Below are 13770 nucleotides of genomic sequence, written 5' to 3'. Positions count from 1 at the left end.
TTATTCTTACTCTTATTGCAAGGTTAGTTTCCTTTTCATAATGGTAATATTACCCGTACAAATGTTTCTCAGTTTCAAACTTTAGGTATTCTTACAATGTGCCTTATATATGCCCTCCAACTTTGCCCATCTAGCTTTCAGTAGCACTCGCGCAACACACATTTACGGCATCCCGCAATATTTGCTATGCTCAATTCACTTATAATTTCAAAAAGCAGTTGATAAATATAAGAAAATAGATTTTGAAACTAGCGTAAAATGTTATTTCACATTGAGAAATTTTTTAAAAAATTAAAATACTATAGACTTTTAAAAAATCATGTTATTTAGATACAATTTTACTTCACATACAGGAAGGTACACTTTTCTAAGGATATAAAATTATTAAATTGCAAATGAAAGTAAAAGTTTTATTTTACATTTATACAAATTTCAAAGAAAAATAATATAACATCTCAGTAAAATGCAAAAAGTGAACTCTCCACAACTTTTTCTCTACATTCATTCAATTGTTAACAAAAAAAAATTACCTATTTTATTTAGGAAGGTAAGATTCTAAGATGTTTCCTATTAAATATTTTTTACACCAAATTTTAAAGCAATTAAGTCAAAAAAACAATTTAATACCAATTTATTGAAAGAAAAATAGATTATATAAATGAGTTTCTTCCTAATAAAGCTTTCAGAATTGGAAAACAATATTTAAAAACTTATATCATCTAAAGCTTACACATTACGTGGTTTCTCCCGACCAAGGCTATCTGCTCATGACGTCATTTTCGGCGATACGCAATCGGGGACATCCCATGCTTGAAAGAGGACAACAGCGGAAGCGGATGGATCAGACAGGCACTTTCATTTAATCCGTAGCCTTTTACTATTCACCAGTAGCTCCGTAGTTTACCTCCAATTTCCGTAGCAGTTGGTGGGTATGCTGATATATATTTAATTTTTTGAATAGCATACTTTTTGTAGCAATTTAAAATATGGAATAAGATTCATTTATGATCTTCAAAGATATCATACCAGCCAATACATATACCATTGCAACATGTAAAAACTAGTTCAAAAATCCACAGGATTAATGGCTATCATTGTAAAAGAAGGGAGGAGTTCAGGGTGCAGCTATCTTGCTTTTCTATGCATAAAAGGAGTTGTTATTCATATTGCATCAACAATGCCTTCTGAATAATTATGAAGATAATAGAAACATAGATTGACAGGAAACTGTTAAACCCTGTTTTCAAGTAGAATAGTAATTACTAGTTGGGGGTGATGATTTTATTTAATAATTGAAGAGCTTAGTGGAAGTAGACTCCAAATGACATTCTGAAAAATGTAAAATTCCAGGTTTAAAATCATGTTTTAGTCAGCTGTATATAAATATAAAAAACTTAATTTTTTTTTCTTCATCAGATATAAAAAATTTTTAAAAAAAAAAATATGCATTGCAATCAGTTTCCTCTCTTCTCCTCATCTGTATTTTCTTTATAAATATTTTATTTTCAAATTGTCACAAAGCAGGAAAATAAAATCTTTTTATCTGATTGCATGCATCGATCCAATTTCCTCATATTATTTTAGTTAAAATTTATTTTTTAACACTGATTAAAACTTTCTGAGCCTTTTGCTAACCAATGTGTACAACATATAAGAAATAACAATTTAGAAAATACGCTTTTGCATTAGATAAACGTGCCTAAGAAAAATAAATCACGGGAGTGCGTAAATTGACACTGGTCTACTGATTAACTGATGTAAGAACTGTCAAAAAAATATTATATTTCAAAGTAAAAAATATTTCAAAATAGTCGGATAAATATTTAAAAATAGAAAAAAAAATGAGGTTCTGAAAAAGAAATCCCCCAACTGAGTTTATAGAAAATACCGAAAATAAAATGGAGTAAGACTTTCGAACTATATATTTTAATCTGGACATTAGTTTCAATCCCAGAAATTAAATTCATTCATCTGTCATTGAAATTTATAATTTATTTTATTTTCTCTTGAAAGTGCGTTTTTCTTTTATGTTTTGCGTTGTCTTCTCTTCTAATCACTATCAGTAATATTTTTTTTCGTTGGCTTTACTTCAGCAATTCCTATATCATCTAAAAGAAATATTGTTTAGATATTTTATTATTATTAATTGTCTATAAACTTATTTATCACTGATTTATATGTTTCATAATAAATGATTGAAGCGTAAGATTTGGAGAAGAAAGATTTCGTCTTCTCAAAAATATGTTTCCTTTTTAAATAGTGCAATTTTAGTTTATTTATTTCTTCAATGAGTTCTTTTATGCAGTAGTTTTTAAGCAATTTGTTTTTTATATTTAACTGTTTTGGCTTCAAAGGATTTAAATTTTTTTATGAAAACTTTACAAAACAAACTAAGCAAAAAGAACTTTATTTATAAAATTGGATATCTTTCTATAAAACCCTGATCATGAGGATTATGATATAAATCCTCATCAGGATTATGATTTTGTAATAAATCAAATCTTTGGAATGAATGAAAAATAAATTTAAAAAATTAAAATTTCTTGTCTACAACTAGTGATCAAATGAACAATTTATTAGTTTTTAAGTTTCGTTACGTTCTGCTGATATTCCCGACCCTTCCTCACACAGGTCCTTATGTTACTGGTAGCAGGAAGTTGAGGGAGAAAGAAAAAAACATTTTATTTCCCCCTTCCAAATTTGAAACATTTCTCAGTTGTAAGAGGAGAGGGAAGTTTGTCTTTCTTAGTTTTACTCACACTAAATTTATGTTGTGCTGTTATATTTTTGTTGTGTTGGCATATTTTTGACATCAGAGAACATCTTTCGCTAGATTCGCCCTTCCCATGACTGCTGTAATAATTCATCTTCGTTTTAGCTGTTCATTTTCTTTACTGAAAGTTGAAGGTCACTGAGGAATTCACATTTTATAGGCTGTCGTTACATTTGACCATTACTATTGTAACTAATGAATGAAATAGTTATTCTTACTGGTTGCACCTAGAATAAAGTGACCTGGCTTGTGTAGAAAGTCTGCATGCGTTTCAACACATTCCACTGCTTTCTTCAAATTCTTTAGCTCATTTCCCCTGCTAATTCTACAGAATTCCATTCATACGTTTTCTTTTATCTTACTGTTACGTGTCAGATAATTCCTTGCTTTATGTCGGATTATGAAGATGACATAGAAAATGAACTCGAGGATGAACTACATTTCTTTTGTTCTAAGAGTGAAGAATTTGATTTGATTGGTTTGATTATATATAAGATTGGAAATATTTGAAAATAATTAAAAAGTTGGTGATTAGTTTATAGTTTGTGAATAGTTTATTTTTTATTGTGTACTTATTCTCAAATTATGATTGGTTATATGTGTTTCTTCTGTAAGTATCATTTTTAATTCTTTCTTTTAATAATAAGTGCATAAAAGAAAGACTTCGAAGTAATAAATGTTTTCTAAGTATAGATTTTATATTTTGAAGATTATTATTTTTCAAGTGTATTTTCACGCATGTGATACTTGATAACAATCAATGTGGTACCCAATATTCCGCAAGGAGTTACCTTCTTTCTTTTAACTGTGAATAACTTCTGTTTCATTTCAAACTGTAATTATGTATTTGGAAAAGGATTCATAACCTTATTTATATGTAGTTCTTCATAATATAATTTAGTAAATCTAGTGGCATTTCATGCTGTATTGTATGTTAGTGGGAAAAAATGGAAGTGGGGCCTATATGATTTCTCTTATGCCACAATTTGCCTTAAATAGCTTTATGTAATTTGCCTTCTCCTTTTTGGTTCATTTTTGCCAAGATAATTTCTTGTTGAAACTTGATTGATTATGTATTTCTTTTCCTTTTGATATCTTGGCAACTGATGATGGTACTTGTATATGGAATTGGTCTAACTGTGTTTTTAACTTTTTATTTCGCTTTTTCACATAGGTATTCTCTCCAGGAAAATAACTGTACTTTATTTTAAATAATTTAGGCTTTGAAATTATTGAAATTGATGTATCAGATTGTTCTGATTCTGAACTTGGAAAACGAACTCAAAGCCCTGATGCTGCAAGTGAAGATAGTGAGAAAAGATCCACTGTTGAGAGAAAGATTCCCAAAGAGGATCATTCTAACCAATCTCATCCTCTTCCAGATTTGCTAGAAGCAAGTTCTGCTAAATCATATTCTGAAAATTTAATAAAGAGTACTGCTTCCTTAGTAAGTTCTTTAACTTCTATAAAACAGTTCTGTAATATAATTTATCAATTATTTTTCCTGTTATCTGGAATATATGTTGACCAAATATACTACTAGAAGTTAGCATACTCATTGTTTTGAGTTGTTTGTCTACTTCATATTTAAAGGAGTTTTTGAAAAAAGTTGCATTAGTTACAAAGTATAATAAGGAACCTGCATGAATTGGGCCATTACAAAATGTTTATTATTTTAAATAGTCTATATCTTAAAACTCTCTAAAATCAATTCAGAATCTAAAAAACTTACCCGAATTTTAAAAAAACGACTTAAAATTAGCCCAAAACGAAACTAACTTCACGTGACACAAAATGAGGCGAGGTTTGCTTGTGACGTCAAAGTATAATAACTTTACAAACGGGAGAAGTTAAACCAAAGTTTCCTATCGAGAAAAGTGTTCTAAAGGCGTTTTAATTTGAATTGCATTTTTAAAAAATAGTTTTCCTTTTTTGTTTATATCATATACAGTACAGAACCCGTTATCCGGAAATCAGAAAACCAAATTCGATACATTTTCCCACCATTTTTTAAAAAAAAAAAAAAAGTTTTTTCCTCATAAGATTTTAGGATTTTTCTTTCTTTTTTGAAAGATGTTTACCATATCATCATTTTAGAAATAATCATTACTGTATTGCTTCATCGTTTTTCTTCTTTTTAAAATTATTTCCTAATATTTTTTTTTTTAGTTGGGTTTAACAATAAAAAAAAACGGCTTTTGTAGCGATTCAGAAAACCGGAAAAATCAGTTATCCGGAATAGCGATGGTCCCGATTGTTCCGGATAATCGGTTCCCTACTGTATATAGTTTAAATATATATGTAGTGTATATCAGTTGTATCCTCCCCCTTGAGAAAATTTTTGTGGGCACCTTTCAGTTTAATGAAATAAAATTGAGGAAGGAAAAAATAAATATTGAAACTACTTTTTTTTTCAATAACTTTTGAAATTAATTCATTTTTCTTTATTTACACTGATTCATTTTTATTTATATTTGTCTATATATAAAAGTCTGAACTGTTTTGAAAGTTTTTATTTAATGAGTTGATCCCAATTAGAGGGAATGGAATGAATGAGATATGACCTGGAATTATAAGTTTGCAGGTATATAAAAAAATTTTAAAAATTATTTTTTATTATTAACTTCTAAAATATTTTCTTGCTTTTTTTTTTTTTTTTTNTTTTTGAAGAAATGTAAATAATGCTAAACCCCTATCATTTTTTATTTTAACTTTCATAATTTTTTCATCTAGATAAAATTAATTATTTTTTAACTCAAAACCCTTCAGCATAATGAAATAAAGTTGAGGAAGGAAAAAATAAATGTCAAAACTACTTTTTTTTCAATAACTTTTGAATTAAATTCATTTTTCATTATTTATACTGATTCATTTTTATTCATATTTGTTTAAATGTAAAAATCTGAACTGTTTTGAAAGTTTTTATTTAATGAGTTGATCCCAATTAGAGGGAATGGTGTATGACCTGGAATTAATTTTTTTTAGGTAAATTAATTTTTTAGGTAAATTAATTTTTTTTAAAAATTCTTTTTTATTATTAACTTTTAAAATCTTTCTTGATTTTTTTTTCTTGACGAAATGTAAATAATGCTAAACCCCTATCATTTTTTTACTTTAACTTTGATAATTTTTCTTCTAGACAAAATTATTTTTTAACTTTAAAAAAAAACCTGTGCACCAGTGTTTGCTAAGAATAAAATCCTTTCATTTTAAAGAATAAAAAAAAAAAAAAGAAAGTGATCTGCACCATGGCCAACTAGAAGGGGGAAGGCCGGAGAACGTTTTCTCTCGCTTCAACATTCCGTCTGATCTAGAAGTCTCCGTTGAAAACCGCTATAAGACTTTTAAACGCATCAATACCGCATTTTCGTTATTTTTATTAAAGGATAATTCAAAAAAGATTTTTAAGGAATTCTCACTAGCATATTTAAGATTTTTAAGTTTAAAATAATATTTTTCAAATTAAGTTTGGAAAATAAAACTTTGCGTTTTTTCTTTTAACTTATTGTCTTTGGGATTAAGAAAAATTTACTTATCGATATTATCTTTGATGTCGCTTTCTAGTCTCAGATAGATAAGTCTCGTAATTTAAAAAAAATAATAAATAAAAAGAAATCGGATCTTTTTGATTCAAATAGCATTTTTTTATATTTTAATACACTGTAAGAACTTTGATTTATGATTAAAAAAAACACAGTTTTTTGACTTTTTAAATGAATATATATATATATATATATATATATATATATATAACAGTTGATTTAAATCAAGCTAATTTAAATCAACAAACCCTGGTCTTAAATATAAAAGATACTTAGAAATTAAATTATAGAATAGTATTTTTTATACTATTTATTTCGATTTTTATATTTTATTTCAAGTATAAAAATGAAAATTAGCTAGGATTAGATTTTTTATTTCAAGCATAAAAGTACTACATAACAAATATGTAAATAAAAACATCTGCATGGTTAGATTTTTTGTTTATTAATAATTTAAATCAAAAAACAGAAAAGAGTTTTTATATTTTTTTCATTTAAATTGTGTCAAGTATTAAAATGTGTATTACAGAATTGCATATAATGAGATTTAATAGAAAAAATTTAAATTAATAATAAAACTAAACAGAAGATACATTTTAGTAAAACATCAAACTGCTGTTAAAAAAATCTTATGTTTAGATTATAATAAATAAAATTACAATACTTCGTTCTATGAATTTATTTTAAGCATTGCAGTGCAAAATAATACAAGTAAAAAACAAAAATCTTATGAATTGATTAAATTGAAAAAGTAATTAAATAAATAAACACAAAACAACATCTTTTTGTAAGTCTTTTATTTGTACATTTTTGAGTCTAAAATACTATATATTATTTAAAAGCTGTTTGAAATTCAAAATAAGAACCAATATATTTACAAGTTGTTGAATATTAAAATGAAAGAAATAATATGTGAAAAACATAATAAAAAGTCCAATTATGTGCCAACATAAAACAAGAATGACTTGCAGTCATTATGTTAATTTACAAGTACTAATTGAGAATTTTGAAATATGCAATATTTCAATCAATCTTTTGGTTATTACTCAGAATGTAATATAGTTCCATATTTTATGAAGAAAGAAATTTATTTTAAAATTATCATTAGCAGAAATACTGCATACTGATAAGACGTGCTTGAATATTATTCCAGTATGTGTTGATTATTTTCCATTTCAGTTCTTTAAAGAAAAAGCAACGACTAAAAAACTGCAGTGAAAAATTAAGAAATAGAAAAATAATAACACTTTGCTTATATATTTTATATTAGTATTATAATAATAGCATTCCACTATTAATAATTTTTTAATATTGTTTGAAAATATTCAGCCATTTTGATTAAAGATTTTAATTTCATAAGGATTAATTATATTTTGAAGTTGTATAGAAACCTCAAATGAGTTTTAAAAAACAAAAATTTTTACTTTATTTTTATCCAATTTATACTTGAAATTTACATGCAACATGTTAGCTAGTTTAGGTTCAAATTTTATAAAAAATAGTCTCTGATTATGTTACAGACAACTATGAATTTATAAAAATTGTGATGCAGATTGTCTAAATAAAATCTGCTACTAGAATTATTATAAATTCTGATTATTATAAAAACAGATTTATGCAAAGTTACAGGTAATTGCTTTTAAAGTAATGAAAAATCAGTTCACTAATTGTTACGCATGCTTATTAATAAATATCAATACAAGACAAAATAAAATATAAAAATGAGCAATAATACCTTAAAAATGAGATTTTTTTTATTACCATTAAATCAATTATAAAAAAGAAACATTATTCATGACCAAGATTGAGATAATAGTATTACTTATTCCTACAGTTAATTCTAAATAATTTATAAAAAGACACATCAATAGATTTCAACTTCATAACACTCTACTTCAATAATTTGTAACATGCTCCTTTTGTTTACACCTTACTCTTTTTGTTTATTCTTGTATAAAAATTAAAAATATATTTTGATGCATCATAGTTTCAATTATATACAAAATTTCCAGACCTATGTAAATTCAAAACATCAAATTATAAAATAATACGATTGATTAATAATAAATAAGTGATATAATAATTATACTATAATTACCAAGAATAAATAGTTAAATATACCTAAAAGTATAAATAACGTTTTTACAGTAAATAAAAATCAGCGGACTGATAGTTATTTATAGACTAACACATTACAAAGTTTTATAATTAAATGTGCTTCACGTGGTAACATTAAAATATTATTATAGAACTTATTTATCGAATATAATATTTTGTAATTACAATTGTTATATAAATTATAAAAATTTACGACAAGGAATTCAATAATTTTGCAACACAATAAACAAACAGATGGAAGTATTAAGCAATTTAAGACACAATGTTTTAAGCAAGTTATTTAGAAAATTTATCCAATTTTCTTTTTTCTTCTTTATTATTATTTTCAGCTTTACGCTTCTTATTAACATTATTTTTTTTCATCTCAATTTTGTTCATTTTCTTTAATACACATTCATCAGTTTTAGCTTTTGAATAGTTATTTAAACACACATTAGAAAAGGAATTGATAACTTTTAAAACACGCTTAGAAAAATTATAGTTACATTTTTCACAAATTTGTTCCATATCAACTATTGATGTTTGATACAAATGTAATTCAGTTAGCTTAACTAAAATGTTATGTTGATTAACAGATAGAGATTGATACAATTTTTCATACTTACTAGATATTAATTTCTGAAAAATAGCAAAACAAACAGCAACAATATAAACAATGTCACAAGATGGATTTTTCAACCCTCCTCTATTAAGCATATCAAGATAGGAACTGTTATGAAATTTTTCAGTTTCTGATGACAAAAGTTTGGTATCAAAATCCACATTCAAATCGAAAGGACTGAGGTATAAATCATAGCATGCATCACAATCAACATTAAGCTTGTATACACAGTATCCAGTAATATAAGTCAGAATTTCAATGTTATCGCAAGACACATTTAAATCCTCAAGAATATCGATAAATGGCTCTATGTTTATTTTTTCCATAGGAGATTCAAAGTCGGAGAAAAAAAGCCGGAGCGAAATATCACCATACGTTTTCGAATGCAACTTCAGCAGTGATTTTACCCGAAGTTTACGCTCAGATTCAAGGACTTGTTGCAAAGATACATGATAATTCGAACCAGACAACTGTCGATACCGTGAAAAACGGAATTCCAGGACATCACTGTGAAATTTAGTAGTTAGCACATATCTTGCACCATTTTCCAAGAGTCTTTTTGATACGGCCACAATTGTTGACGTTGTTTGAATAAGGGCAAAAAATGTCTCTTTAGAGAAACAACCCTGCCTTGGCAATTGCTTCATCTCTTGCCACTTTTTAATCCACAGTAAAAAATTTTCCAAAAACTCAAAGCTTTCAGTATTTGCTTCACTGAGTGGAAGAGAGTCAAAACTTCTTATGAAAATCCCTTTATTCTCATGTGAAACATTTAAAATATCCCACCATCTCTTTATCAATTTCAAGAAAGCAATGGTGTCTTCCACTGTGTGTATTGAGGCTATATTTTTTTCTGAAAGCTGCTCTAGAGCAGCACTATTACTTTCGTGAAAAACATTTAGTGCTGGCAGCACATTCTGTCTTTCCATTTTTGTTGGGTAAACAGTCTTTACATTTAACTTAAATGCAAGTTTAACAGCATTCTGTTTTTCATACTGAAACATATTTCTCAGTAGGCAAAATCTTGGCTTCATAATATTACTCAAATTATTGAAAACAGGACAAACAAAAGTTTTTTCCACATCTGCTTGACATATCCAATTATTGCGTATTGTTTTCATAATATGAACTGGATCAATAATCAAATATAGTGGGGCCCCACTTGCTGGGTTTATCGAAGGTTCACTCGATAATTTACATCCAGCGAGTTCTTTAAACATATTTCGGTTAACAGCATTATTATCAGCAATAAGAGAAATTACATTAAAATTAGCCTTATGCAAAATACATAAAGCTTCTTTTGTTAGACGGAGAAGGTCTTCAGCAGTCATTCCGCTCACAGGCACTAACGCCACCACTTCCTCATAAGGGGAATATATCGAAGCAATCATAAATGCTTGAATAGATGTAGCTTCCACATTTTCTTTATTCTCTGAAAAACCAGTAATTTGATTAGCTTTATATGAAATCTTTGGCTTAATGTAAATTTCATCAAGTGACAAATTTACGAGCCTTTCATTTTCAGTAAGCTTCTCACATTTGGCTTTTATATAATGGATATTATCCTCTACTGTTGTGCTACAGTTCAAGCTTAACACATTTAGCAACTTTTTAATGGAATCCACACAGGGAAGTGTCAACATTTTACAATTTAATATTGATCTGTAACAGGATGGGGACACAACAAATAAAGATGCAGCAAAGCGATACATGTCGGTACTGTATCTCCTGGAGGTCTTAGGCTTTAATGCCAATTTTAACTGCTCACAAATGAATATTAGTTTTTTTTTCTTTTCACAATCTGAATATTGATCCATTAACTTGTGAAAGTGAGCTATAATTACATCTAAATCATTCACTTCAACATTTGTTTTTGAGGCGCTTTTAACCATGGACACAATGTTTTCTAGTTGGCTCCAAAAAGTTAATACGCCATTACTTAGAAGATGCGAGTATTGTTTGGAATCTAATTCCTGCGAGCCAATAAAAATTTGCAAAGATAAAGAAGGTGCAATCTTTATACTCTTAACAACTTCTGGGCAGTTATCAAAATCCATGAAAAGAATAAGTGTAATGTTTTTATTTGTTTTTAAGGCAAGGACATCGTCTGGTAGTTCGATTTTAGATTTAAACAATGAATTAAAATCATCAAATGACTTAATTCTGTCATTAGCCAAAAACTCATTAAATTTCCTTTCATCAGTTTTTGCTATCTTTTCATCTCTGCTCATTCTTTTAGATGAAGAAACTTCGGACAAATATTTTGGGCAACCAGGAAATAATGTTGGTATCGAACCAGCCTTCAATTTCGGCCGACTTCTTTGAACTTTAACCAATTCATTATTTTTCCAATACTCATCATATCTTATAATGCACTCATCAGTGAAATGTTTTTCACACACAACACTTCGATCTGAAGGTACAAAATTTTCCCTGGGTATCTTCTTAATCCATAAATGTTTCACTGTTTCGTCTTTAGGGAATTGAAAAACTGAAACATATTCTCCAGTTTTATCATAATTTGATTTGCACGCAGTAACACAACATCTATCAGGCATTGTAAACGAATTAAAAATTGATAACAACGCCTAACTTTAAGCAAATAAGCATGTAACAGATTAATTAGAACTAAACAAGCATGTAAACTATTCAATATAAACAACGCACGCCACTTCCATTTAACTTTCACTTCGTCTTCGTTTCAGCGACGTTCGCCGGTCGGACGGAATTTGTGACGTCACAAGTAAACATAAGCTAGTTCTCCGGCCTTTCCCCTTCTAGTTGGCCATGTCTGCACTGCATTTCATAAACATTTTAATTCAGTATAATGAATTATTCATTCAGAGAAGCTTATCAGTCAGAAAAACATTCTTTTGGAATTAAATTATAATTAAGTAAGTTTCTGTAAAATGGTCTTAGCAACAGTATAATGCAGTAGTTGCAGACAATTGGCAGGTTTTTTTTTTCATCGTATTTGATGGCTTTGCACCAAATTTGTCTTTTTTTTCTCCTTTTGGTACACTAAAAAATAATTTATTTGGCGTGTTTAACGTAGGAACTATTGCACATGGTACAACGCAACACTTGTAGTTTTTGCTTGGAGCCATTTTTCAGAATTTATACTCAGCGCAACATATGCTTTCGCCGTTTCAAAACATGATGGGAGTCGTGGTTGTACTATATCGTGACGTCATCAGAGCGGATGGGAAACCTAGCAGCGATTTAGGAGGCGGAGCTAATCAAGCGATTTTAACTATTAATAACAAAAAATAGCTAGTCATCGCACCGGTCTGAAATTGGTCTCTATCTTTATAAAATGGCATGATGTTTCATTTTAAAACACAAAAGAAGAACATGCTGGCTCCTCATTGTTTAAGACTTTAGAAATACTCTTGTACAATTTTACAATTCTCTTTAATTTGTACTTAGGATGCTGGGTCCAAAATCTTTAAAAAAAAGCTGTGTTTTTTTATTTATTATATGTCAATGGGTGCATTAAGAAAAAGAATTTGAAAACAATTACAAAATTCACAATATTTTTCTTTTAGGATTCAAAATCTCTGGATCAAAGTTCAAGTTCCCCACCTGATTCTTCATTTTCCTCTTCAACTAGTTTTAAAGGGCGTTATGAAAATGGATTTTCTCCCCAGATGCGATCAATTTCCTTTGCTGAAGAAATAAAAACTGCAGTGTTAGAATGGAATTCAAAAGGTTTAACTTTCTTACATACATATTTATTTTTTCACAAATTCCAAATATTTCAAACCTTTTTTTTACTTATTTTTGAAAACAATACTAGCACTAGGAATTGGCCTAAGTAGTAAAACTATTTATTTTCTGTTTTGTAACTAATTTTTTTTAGTATTGTTTTTTTCGTATGCTTCATCATGTTATAAGGAGAGTTTTTATCAGTTTCTTTTTAAATAAGTAACCCATAGCAGTAACTTTCTTATAGTTTTGACTAACTAGGAAACACTCTGCAGTGTTATGAAAATTTTTGTCAAACAATCCTCTGTTCAGAAATTTTTTTTTATCTAATGCCTGTCTATTGCTAGGCAGTTGAAAAGAGTATAAAAATGTTTTCCTTATGAATATAAAATTTTCCCTATTGTTACTCTTGTCTTTGAAAAATTTTCAAAGCTAATGTGTTAAAAAAATTATAATTCCTTTTAAATAGTTTTCAAAATGCTAATATACAGTGAAATAGATTTTATCTACAAATAAAGTACTTATGTTATCTGTGATAATTGATTTTAAATCTTTAATATAAATTTTATTGAAAAATTATATTTTTATTTCCTTTTTGTAGTGGGTGGTTATAGTGAAAATAATTTATCACGGAGTCCACAAAGTTTAGATAATTTGGAACAAGTTTCAAATAGTAGCTTAGATAGATTTATTGAACAGCACCAAGTTGTCCCTCCTAGTTATCAGCATGCAACTGGTGAAAGTTTCGGTTATCCAAACTGCCTTCCAGTAACACCTTTAGATAGAGATGATGATTTATCTCCTCTTGCTGCAAGTACACCATTGCCTGTTGAAATTCCTCCAAAGAAAAGGAACATGATTCAGAGTGATAGACTGTCAGCAAATTTAGGTATGTAAACTAATATAACATATTAATGTTGAGGAATGATTAGTGCTGACACTGTGCTGCTATTTTGAAAAACAGTTGATTATCTATATCTACATATATATATATATATGCAAAGTATTATACAAGATAAAGCTAAATA

The 13770-nt window shown here is 28.0% G+C and overlaps 2 protein-coding genes across 3 annotated transcripts in view; one reads left to right on the top strand and one right to left on the bottom strand.

Moving 5' to 3' along the window:
• Positions 1–13770, top strand: part of LOC107439184 (neurabin-1) — a 73470-nt gene that overhangs the window by 48593 nt on the left and 11107 nt on the right. For both annotated transcript variants that reach the window (XM_016051689.3, XM_016051688.3), the window contains exons 18-20: positions 3994–4220; positions 12583–12745; positions 13344–13631. In XM_016051689.3, the coding sequence (XP_015907175.1) occupies positions 3994–4220; positions 12583–12745; positions 13344–13631 (678 nt within the window). The remainder of the gene's footprint in view (positions 1–3993; positions 4221–12582; positions 12746–13343; positions 13632–13770) is intronic.
• On the bottom strand, positions 7096–11818 carry LOC122270010 (uncharacterized). The gene has a single exon (XM_043045707.2). It carries the CDS (start codon positions 11590–11592, stop codon positions 8710–8712), a length of 2883 nt encoding a protein of 960 aa, XP_042901641.1. The 5' UTR covers positions 11593–11818; the 3' UTR covers positions 7096–8709.

This window comes from Parasteatoda tepidariorum, chromosome X1 (genome assembly GCF_043381705.1).
Source record: "Parasteatoda tepidariorum isolate YZ-2023 chromosome X1, CAS_Ptep_4.0, whole genome shotgun sequence".
Taxonomy (NCBI): domain Eukaryota; kingdom Metazoa; phylum Arthropoda; class Arachnida; order Araneae; family Theridiidae; genus Parasteatoda; species Parasteatoda tepidariorum.
Note: the sequence above shows the minus strand (reverse complement) of the source record. Positions and strands in the feature narration are given on the sequence as shown.

Bases quoted from the DNA above. Each gene is read 5' to 3' on its own strand.
- LOC122270010 (XM_043045707.2), bottom strand. From the start codon at position 11,592: ATGCCTGATAGATGTTGTGTTACTGCGTGCAAATCAAATTATGATAAA.